Source organism: Hypanus sabinus, chromosome 23, assembly GCF_030144855.1.
Source record: "Hypanus sabinus isolate sHypSab1 chromosome 23, sHypSab1.hap1, whole genome shotgun sequence".
In the NCBI taxonomy this organism is placed as follows: Eukaryota; Metazoa; Chordata; class Chondrichthyes; order Myliobatiformes; family Dasyatidae; genus Hypanus; species Hypanus sabinus.
The window spans coordinates 50,369,393-50,383,735 of NC_082728.1; the positions used below are offsets into that span (position 1 = coordinate 50,369,393).

At 36.6% G+C, this 14,343-nt stretch overlaps 1 protein-coding gene across 1 annotated transcript in view; it reads left to right on the top strand.

Annotated features, from left to right (window-relative positions):
• The window catches only part of fdxr (ferredoxin reductase), a 62,747-nt gene that overhangs the window by 1,999 nt on the left and 46,405 nt on the right, over nucleotides 1-14,343 (top strand). The window contains exons 3-5 of the mRNA XM_059948870.1: nucleotides 3,548-3,645; nucleotides 13,126-13,221; nucleotides 14,206-14,328. Of these exons, the coding sequence (XP_059804853.1) occupies nucleotides 3,548-3,645; nucleotides 13,126-13,221; nucleotides 14,206-14,328 (317 nt within the window). The remainder of the gene's footprint in view (nucleotides 1-3,547; nucleotides 3,646-13,125; nucleotides 13,222-14,205; nucleotides 14,329-14,343) is intronic.

A 14,343-nucleotide genomic window follows, 5' to 3' on the forward strand; every position in this document is an offset into this window, starting at 1 on the left:
CTCAATTGAGCGCACGCGGTCCTCTTCATCACGCAGCAGTCCAGCCTTTCGAAACCTGTTGGTGATGGTGGATGCTGTGACACGGCTCCACGCATTTAGGATCCACTGGCAGACTTGAGTTAAAGATGCTCTTCGCATGCGTCCTGTTTTGGTAAAGGATTTCTCGCCGCTCGTCATCCCAGCCTCCCACTCAACGCGCAGCGCCACTTTAAATGCCCGGTTCACGCTGATGTCCAGTGGCTGCAAATACTTCGTGGTGCCCCCAGGAATCACAGTTGGAATTGAGTTTGTACTCTTGATGGCAGCTTTCACTGAACTTTCATTGTCAGCCGCTTAAAAATCACCATCGGTGGAAGCTTTAGTCCGGATGCTGTGCAGCTCAGAACACAAGTAAAATGCGTTCTCTCATGGCCACTTGTTTTCAGTGTGATGGACGAGTCACCTTTTTTATTAACAGTCCGAGTGAGAGGCAGGTCAAACGTCAAAGGTACTTCATCCATATTTATGATATCATCTGGCCCGATGGAATTCTCTGCTATCTTTGAGTGAATGTGCGGAAGTTAGCAAGATTTTCCTCGTGGTCGGGAGGGAGCTGCTGACACAGAGTCGTGCGTACCCTGACGGACAGGCCTTTTCGTCTCATAAATCTAAAACAACACGATGGCCCACCTCTAAAATCTTCGATTTTCATTTTGGTGGTGATTGCTTTAGCCTTCAGTCTGATCTGCACGGTGGAAACACCGCGGCCGCCTGCTCTCTGTGTGTTAACCCAGTCTTCAAAAAAGTTTTCAAGTTCGGGCCATCTGCTCTGATTACCTCTGAAAGCTTTTGTCGTCTTTTTGCATTGACTCAGTTCTTCACGCTGGCGTCTCCACCGTCTCACCATCGGTTCATTTATGCCAAGATTATGTGCAGCAGCTCGATTTCCTTCTTCAACCGCCAGATTGATCGCCTTTAACTTAAAAGCTGCATCATATGCTTTTCTTCGAGTGTTTTCCATGTTGATGAGGGTGAGTACAAATGACTGATTTACAATAATTTAATTGTGAAAGTGCGCTTGATTTATCGTACAATTTCATTGGACCTCTGTGAACTACTCATCAATTTTATTGGTCTACTGTTACGAGGCAAAATGTTTTTGGCGGCATGAAAAAAAAACATGCATTAGCCGCACCGTAGTATAGGCCACAGTGTTGCCTCAGTGTTCAAAGCGTGGGAAAAAAGTAGCGGCTTATAGTCCGGAATTTACGGTAATTTACTTTGGGATCAATGAAGTATTGATATGCAAAATGCAGACAGAGTACATGAAGTCCCGATAAAGGATCTCAGCCCAAAATGTCGGCAGTTTACTATTTTCCATAGATGCCGCCTGGCCTGCTGAGTTCCTCCAGCATTTTGTGTGTGTTGCTTTGGATTTCCAGTATCCACAGATTTTCTCGTGTTCGTGTCTTACATGAAGTGTGTTCACCTTGTTGATTCTTGATACCTTGTTAGAAAGATTAGTCAGGTGAACTTCCTGAACAAATGCGTGCTGTTCCTTTCAAAATGCTGATTTATGCTGTCAGTTCAATATTTTATCTCTCACTAGTGTTGGGCTCATGGGCCTTTATTTACCTTTTATGAATAATAGGGCCACATCAACAACCTTTTAGTCTTCCAGTAGAAAGAGCCTGCATGGTGAGCTTCCTTTTTAAGAGCCTGGGAAGTGGTTGTTGTGGCTGTGTACAGTCTGCTAATTAGATTACCATTCATTGTTCTACAAGAAGTGGTTGTTGTGGCTGTGTACAGTCTGCTAATCAGATTACCATTCATTATTCTACAAAGAAGCAATGTATTTTATTTTGTTGTGGCTGTGTACAGTCTGCTAATTAGATTACCATTCATTGTTCTACAAAGAAGCAATGTATTTTATTTTGGGCAGGAAAAAAATTCTCTGCAGTTTATTCTGAGAATTTTATGGGGATAGAATATGTTCATTTAGTTTGTTTGTTTTTGCCAAGGTTTTAATGCATTTCCAGCATTGTTTGGAGACTGGTGGAACAACTTTCAATTTTAATAATTATGCTTGATCACTTACAAATTTCACGTCACGTGCTAGTGATAATAAATCTGATTCTGTATGTTAGCCTATACAAGAAATATTGTTGCTTTTGCTAATGAATTTTAATCTCTGAATTGGTTCAGTTATGAAGATGGATGGATAGATTGGTTGGCAGCTCGTGGGAGAAGAAAAGCTCTGATCTCAAACCTTTGCTGCTTTTGGCTAAATCCACTCATGGGAAACCCTGAGGGGGAAAAACTCCAGAGCTGGAGACCCTAAGGCAGTCCTACATTGAGTTCAATGCTGACTGGCAACTCCTGCGATGCTGTTGGTACCAAACTGTATCTGTCTCTGCTGTTCCTTTGCGCTCATCAGATGCATGGAGAAGGGGACCTTGCTACGTGGGCAACAGGTTGCTCGCCATATCATACCGTCCAGGCTTGTATATCTAGACAGCTAGGATGCAATATCCGTGGTCAACTCTGACTGATGGAGGCCCTCAGATTGAAACTTTATTGATCCCAAAATAAATTACACTGTCACAGTAGAATTACCAGTGCACAGATATACAACTATTAGAAGAGAAGTAAGAAAGAATAAAAAAAAAATTACCTCAAACAGTCTAACAGGAGGGGTCATCACTTCCCTAGCTATTGGTTGACTCACTATAGAGCCTGATGGCTGAGGGTAAGAATGGCCTCATGTAGTGCTCTTGGGAGCAGTGCAGTTGTCATAGTCTTCTCCTAAAAATGCTCCTCTGCTCAGCCTACGTGGCAGGCAGAGGGTGAGAAACATTGTCCAGGATAGCCAGAATTTTCTGTTGGGTGCTTTGTTCTACAACAGCCTCCTGTCTGTCCAGTTTGACTCCTATAATGGAGCCAGCCTTTCTAATCAGTGTATTGAGCTTGTTGGCATCACTGGCATTGATGCCATTGCCCCAGCACACCACTGCAGAGATTGTACTGGTGCCAACAGACTGGTAGAACATGTGAAGGAGAGGCCTGCATACTCCAAAGGACCTCAGTCTTCTCTGTACTAAGCTTTAATATAATGGTGGAAGTGAGTTTAATAAAGTGAAATGTTTGTAAATCTTGTAGCGTAAAATTACCTGCCTATTATAATTTTAAGACTTTACATTGTAAATGTATATGCTTCAAATTGATTGCTTTTTGAATAGTGCAGGTTGTGTCATAATTATCACTAGTAAGATTTTGATTCACTTTAACCTGTGGCGCAATGCATGGTAGCACAGTGGTTAACAACGCTTTACAGTATATGTGACTTGGGATCACTTCAGGTGGTTGCCTGTAAGGAATTTGTAGGTTCTCCATGACTGCTTGGGTTTCTGCTGGGTGTCCAAAAACCTATCAGTTGGTAGTTTAATTGGTCATTGTAAGTTGTCCCATGATTAAGCTAGGATTAAACTGGGGGATTGCTGGGCAGCCTGGCGTGAAGGGGCTATTCCATGCTGTATCTCAATAAATAATTTTTATCTGTTCTCTTTAGGGATACAAAGATTTTCCTCAATTGCAGATCCAGAGATTAAAGTTTGTGTCATTGGTAGTGGCGCAGCAGGTTTCTACACTGCACAACATCTATTGAAGGTAAAATAGTAAAAGTAAGTCCTTTGTGACTTGCCACTTTTATGAGTAACATCTTTGCCTGAAGATTTTATACTGCTAACAAGCTTCTTTGATCTATTGAACATAATAGTTAAAAGAGAAATTACTACCTTCAAACTCCTTATTTTGCATTTTGCTAATGGTTACTATGCAACATATTCACCTTGTGTTGTACTAAATTCATGTTTCTGAGTCTGGGTATCAGTTGAAAGGCTTTAACCTAATGACTAGATTCTTGTACATTGGAAAAAAAAACCTACAGATACAGGAAATTTGAAACAAAAACAGAAAACGGTCAAGGAACATCAGTGAAGGAGGAAATACTTTGATTCAAGAACCCATCAGAACTCAGAAAGAACAACTGTGGCTTGAGTTTTGTAAGAATGTATGTGACAGGTTCAAGCCCAAATTTCATGTTAACAATAACTTTAAAACTCAACATAAAAGACTAAGGAATAACTAAACAAAGGCACAGCCAAATCCACCGAGGGAGAGAAAGAAATAAAGTTGCTCAAAGTAGTTAAGTTCAGTATTGAAGTCCTGATAACTTGATTTAGAAGATGAGAGGTTGTGGATCAATTTAGGAGGTTGAGGACATAACATTTTACCATACCATAGAACATTACAGCACAGAACCAGGCCTTTTGGCCCTTATTAGCTGTGCCAAACTATTTTTCTGCCTAGTCCCACTGACCTGCACCTGGACCATATCCCTCCATACACCTCTCATCCATGTACCTGTCCAAGTTTTTCTTAAATGTTAAAAGTGAGCCCGCATTTACCACTTCATCTGGCAGCTCATTCCACACTCCCACGACTCTCTGTGTGAAGAAGCCCCCCCCCCCCGTAATGTTCCCTTTAAACTTTTCCCCCTTCACTCTTAACCCATGTCCTCTTGTTTTTCTCCCCTAGCCTCAGTGGAAACAGCCTGCTTGCATTTACTCTTATCTATACCCATCATAACTTTATATATCTCTATCAAATCTCCCCTCAATCTTTTACGCTCCAGGGAATAAAGTCCTAACCTGTTCAACCTTTCTCTGTAACTCAGTTTCTTAAGTCCCAGCAACATCCTTGTAAACCTTCTCTGCACTCTTTCAGCCTTGTTAATATCCTTCCTGTAATTCAGTGACCAAAACTGCACACTATACTCCAAATTCAGCCTCACCAATGTCTTATACAACCTCACCGTAACATTCCAACTCTTATACTCCATACTTTGATTTATAAAGGTCGATGTATCAAAACATAGAACATAGAATAGTACAACACATTACAGGCCCTTCGACCCACAATGTTGTGCCAACCCTCAAACCCTGCCTCCCATATAACCCCCCACCTTAAATTCCTCCATATACCTGTCTAGTAGTAAACTTCACTAGTATATCTGCCTCTGCCGCTGACTCAGGCAGTGCATTCCATGAACCAACCACTTTCTGAGTGAAAAACCTCCTTCTAATATCCCCCTTGAACTTCCCTCCCCTTATCTTAAAGCCATGTCCTCTTGTACTGAGCAGTGGTGCCCTGAGGAAGAGGCACTGGCTGTCCACTCTGTCTATTCCTCTTAATATCTTGTACACCTCTTATCATGTCTCCCCTCATCATCCTCCTCTCCAAAGAGTAAAGCCCTAGCTCCCTTTACTACCCTATCCACCTGTGACGCCACTTTTAGGGAATTTTGTATCTGTATTCCCAGATCCATCTGTTCTGTGTCCTACCATTTACCTTTTATGTTCTACCTTTGGTTTTTCCCTTTGTGGGGCAGACACATTATATGAGACCGAAAGACAGAGAAGCAGTATTAGACCATTCAGCCCATCAAATCTGCTCTGATCTTCAATCATGGCTGATTTCCCCTCAACCTCATTCTCTTGTCTTTTCCCTGTATCCATTGCCATCCATACTAATCAGTAACCTCCATTTAAAATGGTATCAAAATACCTCGGTCTAATGCTTGGGAATACCAGGAAGACTTAGGAATTGACAATCTGGGCAAATTGACATTTAGCACCTTTAAATCTGATAGCATCTCAAGCTTGGCTTATGTGTTCCGCTTTAATGGTTGAATGCTAAATGTTTTCTTCCGATGGCCACAGCTAAGCTAAGAGATTTTGTTTGTTTTTGATCAAGATGGATATGTAAGCAACCAGCAATGGGACTAGTTTCCTATATATATATAACACAGAGTCTCCTTTCAACAATATTTTTAAAAGACCTATAAGGTAACAGTTTGGAGAAATCATAGTCACTTTTAAGCTATTAAAATAAAGTAATAGCTCATGAAATGCATTTATAAATTTAGCTCTCTAACGTTGTGTATCGTGATATCAAGGTAGTATTGTAGCGATGTGCTACACACAGAGCTAGAAGTAACAACACGCAGTCTGTAAGTTCTACTTGAGACTAGTTTATTCAAACTTCGCGGCACTGGCTTTTACGCAGTTCCATTCCCATCCTGCCCGGGTGGAAATGATGTCAGAGGTGCATTACAAAAGTCTCTTCCTGCACGCGGGATTTCTCCCCTTGCTGGTGAAGGAGGCGCAGCGCTATTTTGGGGCTGTCCTCTCTGCCGACGCGTGCGCCATTTTGTGAGCTGGTTTGCCTGCGTAGAAAGTGGGTCACCACTGTATCCTTATAACCACTGGATATGTTTGTGTAACAAATCTGTTCAAAATTCAAGTAATTTATTATCAAAGTACATGTATGTTATCATACACTCCCCAGGGATTCTTTTTCTTGTGAGCATTTACAGAAAATAAAATGAAATAACATATATGACATACTACACATAAACAGATAAAGACAGATAAACACCCAATCTGCAAAAGAAGACAAACTATACAAATGGGAAAAAAAGAGAACATGAATTCCAAAGATTCCTTGAAAGTGAGTCTGAAGGTTTTAGGATCTGTAAACTATTTCATGAAACCTTCAGAGAAGAAATCTTCCTTTTTTTTTCTTTTCAAATCTTTTTATTATTATTATTCAAAAATAGTGCTGGTACATCAAAGTAACAACACTTACAATGCCTCAAAAAAGAAGAAATTATCTTAAAGGTTGAAAATTTTTGTGCATAAAAAAAACCCTACTAAGGAAGAAAAGTGAGAAGAAAAAAAGAAACCCATTGGAGGTACAACCCTGGAGCCATGCGTCATACAGAAAGCTTCTAAAAATAAACATCAAACCACCAACAAGAAAAAAAGATATATCAAAAAATAATTTACTTTTAGATCGTGGAGGAAATCTATCAGTTAACTGAAAAGATAATAATGAGCAAATGAGCCCCATCTCTTCTCAAAATCAAATAAAGGTTCAAAGGTTCGACTTCCAATTTTCTCCAAGCTGAGACACAGCATCACTTGAGAGAACCATTGTGACAAAGTAGGAGCTGATATATCCTTCCATTTCAACAAGATGGCCCTCCTCGCGATCAATGTAACAAACGCAATAACATGTTGGTCAGACACAGAAATACCATGGATATTTTGAGGAGTTATTCCAAAAAGCACAGTCAATTTATTAGGTTGTAAATTGATTCTGAGTGCTTTAGAAATTGTCGAAAAGACTGACTTCCAAAACTGTTTTAATATAGAACATGACCAGAACACATGTGTCAGTGTAGCTATCTCAGTTTTACATCTATCACAATACTTGTCAACATTGGGAAATATTTTAGGAAGTGTCTCCTTCGTCAAATGGTAACAATGTACAATTTTAAATTGAATCAGTTAATGACTAGCACAGATCGAAAAAGAGCTAACCAGCTTCAGAATCCGCGTCCATATAAAAGTCAAATTGAGTTCCTTCTCCCAATCCTGTTTAATCTTAAAGTAAAGGATGCTTATCCCATTGTAATAATAAATTATAAATTCTTCCAATAGAACCTTTCATCAAGGGGTTCATTTTTATAATAGTATCTAACAAGTCAGCCTCCAATATGTAAGGAAAATTACTTAAATATTTTTGTAAAATATGTCTAACTTGATATTGTAAAAAGTGAATATGAGAGAGAATATTTATCGACTAATTGTTCAAAAGACATCAATTTGCCTTATTTAAATAAATCCAAAAAAGAATTAATACCCTTATTTTTCCAAAGCAAAAAAAATTTGGATCACTCCAAGAAGGTTTAAAAAAGTAATTATGATAAATTAAACTACAAAGTTTAAATTTTTTAAGATTAAAAAAAATTGCTGAACTGGAGCCAAATTTGTAAAGAGTGCTTAACCACAGGATATAGGTTTAAATTAGCAACTTTAGCTAATTGTATAGGTAGAGCAACTCATAATAACAAAATTAAATAAAACAGTTTCAGAGCTCTCAGTTCCAGGTCTACCCAAATTGGCCGATCATTCCTTTCTTTTTAAATCTTTTTATTAATTTTTAAACAAACATAAATGAAACATGAATACAAAGTGTTTGAGAGTACATAATTGATAGTTTAAGTAGACATTCAAATATATAATAATCAATATATATAGCCTCCCAAACTCATAGTATTTATGAACAAAAGAAACAAAAAGAAAAAAAAACCCAAAAAAAGAGAAAAAAAAACACTAACCAACATGGGCTGTTGCATAATGTTAAATACATACAGTAGTGCCAATAACTCTGAACCTCCATCCAAATAATTAAGGATAATTAAAGTAAGGTTTAGGAAAAGACAATTTAACTCGTATGAAAACGTTGAATAAATGGTCTCCAAGTTTCTTCAAATTTAACTGAAGGATCAAAAACAACGCTTCTAATTTTTTCTAAGCTCAAACAAGAGATAGTTTGAGAAAACCACTGAAATATAGTTGGAGGATTAATTTCTTTCCAATTCAATAAAATAGATCTTCTAGCCATTAATGTAACAAAAGTAATCATTCGCCGAGATGAAGAGGATATGGCTGATCATACCTATCACCCCAATATAACCAAAAGGACATGTACTGCAAATTAACAGCCCAATAATACATTCTTAGATTAGGCAAAGCAAGACCTCTGTCCTTTTTCAACTTTGGCATTTTCAACTATGACATTTACCAATTCTTGGTCTTTTATTATCCCAAATAAAAGATAGAATAATAGAATCAATCTGATTAAAAAATTTCTTAGTCAAAAAAACAGGAATATTCTGAAATAAATATAAAAATTTTGGTAAAATCATCATTTTAACTACATGAATATGACCAATAAGTGAAGATGTAAGTGTGCTCCATCTGCTAAATGAGTACTTCGTAAGAGTCCACGAAAGGAGGAAAATTGGCTTTATAAAAGATGCTTATTTTTTTTGGTAATTATGACACCTAAATATCTAAAAGAATCCGTAACTTTAAAAGGAATATTATCATATATACAGACAGATTCATTTAAAGGAAGTAATTCACTTTTATTAAAATTTATTTTATATCCTGAAAAATCTCCAAATTTGTCAAATAATTTTAGCAATGCAGGAATAGATGCTTCAGGCTTAGATATATATACCAATAAATCATCAGCATAAAGAGAGATCTTGTGCATGGTCTCATTCAGAAAATCCCATGAATATTTTTGGCTTCACGAAGAGCAATAGCAAGGGGTTCTAATATTAATTTAAATAACAAAGGACTTAATGGACAACTTAGTCTTGTCCCCCATGACAGCTGAAAAAAGGAGACCTACAGTTATTAGTGACAGCAGTAGCAATAGGAGCTTTATATATCATTTTAATCCAATTATTAAAATTAATACCAAAACCAAATTTTTCTAAAACATTAAATAAATATTTCCATTTGACTCGATCAAATGCTTTTTCAGCATCCAAAGATACAACGCATTGTGGAGTTTTAGAAGAGGGTGAATATATAATGTTAAATAATCTCCGAACATTTAAAAAGGAATAACAACCCTTTATAAAGCCTGTTTGATCTTTAAAAATGATTTTACCCAAAATACTCTCCATCCGATTGGCCATTAACTTTGAGAGAATCTTAGCATCAACATTCAATAATGAAATTGGTTTGTATGAGGCATAATCAGTAGGACCTTTATCCTTTTTGAGACTTAAAGAAATAGAAGCTTCATAAAAATTAGAGGGTAAATCACTTTTCACAAAAGAATCGTTAAAGATCAACATATATGGGGAAAGCAATTTTCCAAATTTTTTATAAAATTTACAGGATAACCATCAAGTCCCGGGGCCTTGCCAGATTGCATTGAAAAAATAGCTTTATGAATTTCGGATTCAGTAATTTCAGCATCCAGAGTTTTTTGATCCTCAGCAGAAATTTTAGGAAAGCAATCTTTCGTTTAAAAAAAACATTAATTTCAGAAGAGTCTACTGAACATTGAGATTTATAGAGTTCAGTATAAAGAATCTAGAAAAATCTTATTAATTTCTTCATATTCCCGAGCTAGGGTACCATCCTTTCTCCGAATTTTCAAAATTTGCTTTTTGGCTCCAGCCAATTTTAATTGAGATGCAATTAGTTTATTATTTTTATCTCCAAACATATAAAATTGGCTCTTTAACTTAAGTAGATAACCTTCAATTGGATGAGTTAATAATAGGTTATATTGTAATTGAAGTTCTACCCTTGTTTTAAATAACTCAATATTAGGGGAAGTCGCATAGGTATTATCTAAATCTTTAATTTGTTCTGAAATTTTATCTAGTTCTACTTTAGCCTGTTTTTTAAGTTTAGTTGAATAAGAAATAATCTGATCTCGTAAAAATGCATTGAATGTGTCCCATATAATTAATTTAGACATACCTCCTATATCATTAAAAAGAAAAAATTCTTTTATCTGGCTTTCAATAAAACTGATAAAATCAAAGTTTTGCAATAAAGTCTGAGACATGTAAAAATGTGGATGGGCAAAAATGACATAATCAAGTTCAAAGGACAAACTCAAGTTCAAAGGTGCATGATCGGATATAGCAATAGCGTCATATTCAGTTTTTAACATTAGGCAAAATGCGGGAATCAATTATAATATGATCAATCCTTGAATACTTTTTATAAACATATGAAAAAAGGAATATTCTCTGTTATCAGGGTGTAAATGCCTCCATAATTCGATCAATTGAAAATCGGTCAAAAAGTTGTTAATAACTGATGCAGAACGATTTGGAAGTCGCTGATTAGTTGAGCTCTTGTCAATCATAGGATTTAAACGACAGTTAAAATCCCCACCCATTATCAACACATACTCATTTAAATCTGGCAATAAAGCAAATTATTTTTTTAAAAAGGACCATACAAATTGACCAAAACAAGCTTTCTATTACAAATCACTCCTTTAACAATTAAAAATCTACCATTAGAATCAGATTCAGTATCTTCTTGAGTAAATATATTAGATTTAATAAAGATAGATACGCCCTTAGTTTTGCTCTGAGAAGTAGCATGGAACTATGTCAGGTTGGAATCAATTAATAATTTTATAAGTCTTTTCATTTAATAGGATGATTCCAACCACGTACATTCCAACTTATTACATTAATCCGTTTAGCTGCCATACTATAATTTATTCTAATTTACTTTATACATGTGCAGAACACATACCAATACGGGATTATCAAAGATGGTGGTGATGAAGAATACAACCATATAGAAAACACACATGTTTGGAACCACCCAATGGGGAAAAATCTCCTAACTCTAAACCCTCCCCCCCCCCCCCCCCCCCCAAAGGCCCGACAAAAAGGCAAGCGAACTGAGATAGATACAAAGCCATGGGCTCTCTGTCGGACTCGTCTCTCCCTCCCCCAACCAGTACACAAAAAAATAAAATGACTTTGCAGGAAAGACAGTAACATCTCAACAAAGGAGAGCGTTTACATTCCATCATGTATTAAACAAAAAAAGAACCAAAGAAACCCTATAAGTAGGAAAAAACTACCAGTTAGTAAATTAAGAAACAACAAAAAGAAATATCAACCCAAATATTAGATAAAAGGAACAAATCCTTTTATCCTCTTTTCTCAGTCAAATATGTAATTAACCATTTAAACAGTCAAACTTGAACTGTAAATCTTCATTCCCAAAAAAAAATCCAATAGGATGTAATGATGAGCAGGTTTTCTTCTTTTACTAATCTCTCAATGAAATATCCAGATAGCCTTCATATATCTTCTTTTCGAAATGTGAGTAATATACAGATAATCAAACAGCTTTTCAGATAGTTCATTCGGTAGTAACGTCCGTGGCGGTGACAGGTATAGCCTGAACAAAATCCAGCGTGACTTTTGGGTCAAAGAAAGTACGTGGGGAAGAATTAGGAGGAAGAACTTTCATTCTTTTCGGGTAACTTGAAGAGGGAAATAGTTTCTTATCGTATGCTTGTTTCATTACCAAAGCAAATCTTGATCTTTGTTCCATTACTTCTTTCAGATAATCTTCATAAAAACGGAGCTCAGACTCGTTGAATCTGAAAACTCTGTTTTCTTGCCTGTCACATTATTTGATCTATAATTTTAAAGTGATGAAAACAAACCAAAATAATTCTTGGTCTGCTTGAGTCTTTAAATTTCAAAGTGGACAGTCTGTGTGCTCTTTCAATAGCAGGCGGCTGTAATAAAATAGACGGAAGTAGATTATGGAAGAGCTTACCAAAGTAAACCATTAAGTCTCTACTTTCAGCTCCTCCTTGCAATCCAATGATTCATATATTGTTTCGGCAAGAGCTAGTTTCCAGGTCTATAATCTTATTATAATATTTTTCCAAACGGGTTGTGGTTTCAGACAGTTTTTGCTTAGTGAACTTCAATTCTTCTTCATGTTTAGTAACTTGAGTTTCCACATCTTTAAGTTTTCCCAGAAATAACTTCATTTCATTATTAGTCTTTTCCAGTTGATCTTTAATTGCCCTATTCTGATCTTGAATTGAATTCAGTGTCCGAACGATGTCTTCAGCCCATGATGGCATTTCTTCAGATCTTCCCTTCGGCATCTTCCCTTTTCCATTACCTTTGTCAGTAGGTTCATGTGGATTCTTCCCACTTCTCATAGACAGACATATTACTCCCCTTCAAGAATCAGTAATTAAAAATTTTAAATTCAAAATTTAAGCTGGGGGAGGGAGAGAGAGAGAGAACTAAGGGCAGCACAAAATTACTACTACTCCATCGACAGACAGAGGCGGTCTCGAAGAAATCTTCCTGTTATTTTGAAGTATTGTTAGTTATTTAACAAGGGAGATGGGTTGGCGAGAACTGACTCTCTGAGGTTCAATGTATTTAAATATTGTACACAATCATTTTGAAATTTCTGTTGCTTTGTTAATTCATGCTGTGGATGTTCTTGAAAGTGAATTCTACACGATTCTAGTTTATTAGAAACGTTATCAGTGGTAAAATAAACACGATGCAGTTTAAAATTGCATTAACCTTTTTTTCCTGTTCTCTTTTCAAGTTGTTCTTTCCTACAAACTTAATGTTTGCCAGAGAGGAGCAGGGTATATGTAAATGGTTTCCCCTGTTTTTTTCCATTCCAGCATCACAAATCCTCTGTGGTTGATATCTATGAAAAACTGCCTACTCCATTTGGCCTTGTGAGATTTGGCGTTGCTCCTGACCATCCAGAAGTGAAGGTTAGTTCAGCATTGAACAGAATCCTTTACTGATCAGAGTGAAGATAGAGGCACTTGTAGAATCTTGCTTGAATTGGTGTGTACTTAAACATGAGCTCAACATTTGACAAGGATTCTGTTAAAAGGAGACATTCAGGGGAAAAGTGGACTTCTGAAATGCCTCAAGCATAAATGTTCATGTAATGATGTTTTTCTGCAACTAAACAGAATAAAGTTTGTTCACTGTAATCGTTTCCTCAACTAAACCTAAAGCAAAATTGTAATTACTGTATGAAGTCCAGATGTTTTTTCCATATTGACATTGGTACTGTGGAAGTATCCTGATAAAGATACATTTAATATTTCCGAAATGATTCTGCTGTTCTGTTATTGTGTCCTTAACACTCTTGCAAAGAATGCTCCCTGCAGTAGATTTTTTAATTTGTCTTTTTTCTCCATATGTATGTTTTCCTGGGCACTGATTATTGGAAATTGTGGAATAAGTTCTTGTGAAAAGTGAAGGCTGTTAAATCATGGTTTTTTTTGGAACTTGTTGTATACAATAGTACCAGAGATATACAATCTAAAATATTTTTCATCGACCTTGTGCTGAAAGATTGCAAATGCTTAAGTAAAGCTCCTTGACAGAAGTAGTCGACAAGGTTGTATGTTGTAATCCACAGATGTCAATATTGACCTATGACTTGTAAAAGTAATAGATCAAACCTTAATATGAAGGTTTGTGGAATTCACTTGTCATATGCGGAACAGTTATTTGGCTGTTTATAGACTACGAAAGGGCGTATGTTTTTTAAAAACAATTTTGATATGGAGACAAACAGAAATTTCTGTATAGTCAAAGATGATGTTGCATACATGTAGTAAGGAGACTTTTTGGAAAACAAATTGGCCATCTAACCCAACACCAGCTCACAATGTGTGGAATGACTTGATCATTATGAGGTCTATGGATATTATTTTATTCATAATATGTTTGTCCCACAGAATGTTATCAATGCGTTCACTGAGACGGCACACATTAATCGCTGCTCATTTTATGGAAATGTCACTGTTGGGAAGGATGTAAGCATCGAGGAGCTGAAACAGGCATACCATGTTCTGGTATTGGTAAGAGACTGCTGA